Here is a 3,131-nt window from a genome sequence, read left to right on the forward strand (position 1 = left end):
GTGGAATATACTATTTCTTTTGAAACTGGTTTCCAAATACGTTTTTTAAGTCTGCATTCAAGGCATCTGAGTATTTTCTATGTATATATATAATTATTATTTAAAAAAAAATAAAATTACGTAAGAGTAAGAAGCTGTACCATCTGTAAAGCAAATGAACAATCTCAACATTGTCACAAGACACAAATAACAGTAATTTTGAAAAGATTATTCTGTACTATTCAAGGATGAAACAACGATTTTTCTGAGTTTAAATCATTCAGTAGGAATGCTGGTTTTGCCAGTTTTAGCAATTCTAGTATGTACTTAATTTTAAAACATAGGAAATGGTCTTCTTGCAACCAAGATGTTTTAGTGATCTATTGGTGCTACATTTCTTTTCCCCCACAGGGTTCTATGCTGACGTGCCTTCAATAAAGTGCAACCATGACTTCTCCAGACGCTGAGATGGCTGCGTTTGGGGAGGCAGCTCCTTACCTCCGAAAATCAGAAAAGGAGAGAATCGAGGCCCAGAACAGGCCTTTTGATGCCAAGTCATCTGTCTTTGTGGTGCATCCTAAGGAATCCTTTGTGAAAGGGACAATCCAGAGCAGGGAGGCTGGGAAGGTCACTGTCAAGAGTGAAGCAGGAGAAGTGAGTAAAAACCAAGGCTTAAAAACTGTGTGTAATTCCCAGTCTCAGCTCTTAGCTGACACACATGCATCTCTTTCCTCATCTGACAGACCTTGACTGTGAAGGAAGATCAAATCTTCTCCATGAACCCCCCCAAGTATGATAAAATCGAGGACATGGCCATGATGACCCACCTCCATGAACCCGCTGTGCTGTACAACCTCAAAGAGCGTTATGCAGCCTGGATGATCTACGTAAGTACCAGCAGCACCTTCCCTTGGGCAGCCAGCAGGAACTGCTCTGCCAGGCTCAGTGGAAGCCAACGTGCTGTCTCCCTTCCTCCAGACCTACTCGGGTCTCTTCTGTGTCACCGTCAACCCCTACAAGTGGCTGCCGGTGTACAACCCGGAGGTGGTGTTGGCCTACCGAGGCAAGAAGCGCCAGGAGGCCCCTCCACACATCTTCTCCATCTCTGACAACGCCTATCAGTTCATGCTGACTGGTGAGTTACTTGGTTTTGTTTGAAATTATTTGGCTGCAGAAACTCACAGAGCAGGAAAAAAGTCTTCACTGCAACATCGTCCAGTTTAATGGTATTCAGAGGGTGGATGTCCTTTCATAATTGAAAATATTTTCTTTACACACTATAATTGAGTTCATGCTTTCAACAATCAATATTAGACTTTACTAAGATATTTAGGAGGATACTGTTAAACATTGAATACAGTGTAATATTTCCCTTCAAATAAACTAGGACAAACTTTTAAAGGTCTGTTTTTTTCCTTAGTTGAGAGGATTGTTCATTGAATTATTTGTTTTCCAGAACTGAAAGTAACTAGGGTGGAGTTCTGTAAAGGGAAAGGAGATTTGGCATTGAAGCCATGGCTTCCTATGGTGGTATGATAAAAACTCAGGAAGCAATCTTAGTCAGACATTGCATTGAAACTTGCTTTGAAAATTCCACCCTCCATCTCAGAAACAAGTTATTATTTTTCATTCATTAATGTAAATGAAAACAATAAGAAAGAAGGGCAGTGAAAATTTGTTCTCAACAGTTGATGTCCAAATGGAGACCAATGATGAGTGGTGATCCTCCATGGTAAGGAGTGGAACAAGTGCTGTTTAACATCTTTGTTGGTGACATTGACAGTGGAATTTAGTGCACCCTCTGCAAGTTTACTGATAACACCAAGCAGTGTGTGTGGTTGAGATGCTGAATGGAAGGGATGCCATCCAGAAAGACCTTGATAGACTTGAGAGGTGGGCACATGCCAACCACATGAAATTCAACCAGGCCAAGTGCAAAGTCCAGCACCCGGGTTGGGGCAATCCCAAGCAGGCTGGGTGACGAATGGATTGAGAACAGCCCTTAAGGAGAAGGACTTGCAGGTGATAGTTGATGAGATGATCAACACGAGTCAGCAAAGTGCACCTGCAGGCCAGATAGCCAACCATGTCCTGGGTTGCATCAAAAGAAGAAATCACATTGTGGTCTGTATTACTCAAGAATACCACTAACAGCATCTTTGTCTTTGCCTCCTCTGCAGATCGCGAGAACCAGTCGATCCTGATCACGTACGTAGCTCCCTGCTCAGGTCCCTGTGGGGCTGCCCAGTGCCAGGGGATCTCCTGCCTGACCACACGCTCTCTGCTTCTCTTGCCTTTGGCAGCGGAGAATCCGGTGCCGGGAAGACTGTGAACACCAAGCGTGTCATCCAGTACTTTGCAACAATTGCAGCCAGTGGGGAGAAGAAGAAGGAGGAGCAGTCTGGCAAAATGCAGGTAAATGATCAGAGACTGGCTTGAATCAAAGCTTTCCTGTGTTCCTGACATGGTTTTGGCAAGGAGGCAGCAATAATTATGGTCCTGCAGGGAACGCTTGAGGATCAAATCATCAGCGCCAACCCGCTGCTGGAGGCCTTTGGGAACGCCAAGACCGTGAGGAACGACAACTCCTCACGCTTTGTGAGTTGCTGCTTGGGGAAAAATCTCTGCATTTGGGCAGAACCTCTGAATCTCAGGCTGAAATGCTGCTTCTTCTGCTGAACAGGGCAAATTCATCAGAATCCACTTTGGAGCTACAGGCAAACTGGCTTCTGCTGACATTGAAACCTGTAAGAGGCTCCTCTGGCCTGATCCCATTCCTTCCCCAGTTCCCACCTCCACGTGTGGCCTTGTGCCTGACTCTTCCTGCCTTCCTTGCCAGATCTGCTGGAGAAGTCCAGAGTCCCTTTCCAGCTCAAGGCAGAAAGAAGCTACCACATCTTTTATCAGGTCACTTCCAACAAGAAGCCCGAGCTAATTGGTAAGTAGATCACTAACTTTTTTGAAAGTATATAACTGGACAATATCCATTGTGTCATCTGGAAAGCTCAAGTTACTCTGATTTTTCCATTTTTAACTTTCAGACATGCTCCTCATCACCACCAACCCTTATGATTTCCACTTTGTGAGTCAAGGTGAGATCACTGTTCCCAGCATTGATGACAAGGAGGAGCTGATGGCTACAGATGTAAGTA

The 3,131-nt window shown here is 44.5% G+C and overlaps 1 protein-coding gene across 1 annotated transcript in view; it reads left to right on the top strand.

The window, feature by feature from the left end:
- Window positions 1–426: 426 nt before the first annotated feature.
- The window catches only part of LOC104394766 (myosin-3-like), a gene marked incomplete at its 3' end in the record, with an annotated part of 5,256 nt that continues 2,551 nt past the window's right edge, over window positions 427–3,131 (top strand). Inside the window, exons 1-9 of the mRNA XM_010004402.1 lie at window positions 427–633; window positions 723–866; window positions 958–1,114; window positions 2,160–2,187; window positions 2,283–2,394; window positions 2,485–2,577; window positions 2,663–2,726; window positions 2,819–2,917; window positions 3,021–3,124. Of these exons, the coding sequence (XP_010002704.1) occupies window positions 427–633; window positions 723–866; window positions 958–1,114; window positions 2,160–2,187; window positions 2,283–2,394; window positions 2,485–2,577; window positions 2,663–2,726; window positions 2,819–2,917; window positions 3,021–3,124 (1,008 nt within the window). The remainder of the gene's footprint in view (window positions 634–722; window positions 867–957; window positions 1,115–2,159; window positions 2,188–2,282; window positions 2,395–2,484; window positions 2,578–2,662; window positions 2,727–2,818; window positions 2,918–3,020; window positions 3,125–3,131) is intronic.

Source organism: Chaetura pelagica, unplaced genomic scaffold, assembly GCF_000747805.2.
Source record: "Chaetura pelagica isolate M959 unplaced genomic scaffold, ChaPel_1.0 scaffold509, whole genome shotgun sequence".
Classification (NCBI taxonomy): domain Eukaryota; kingdom Metazoa; phylum Chordata; class Aves; order Apodiformes; family Apodidae; genus Chaetura; species Chaetura pelagica.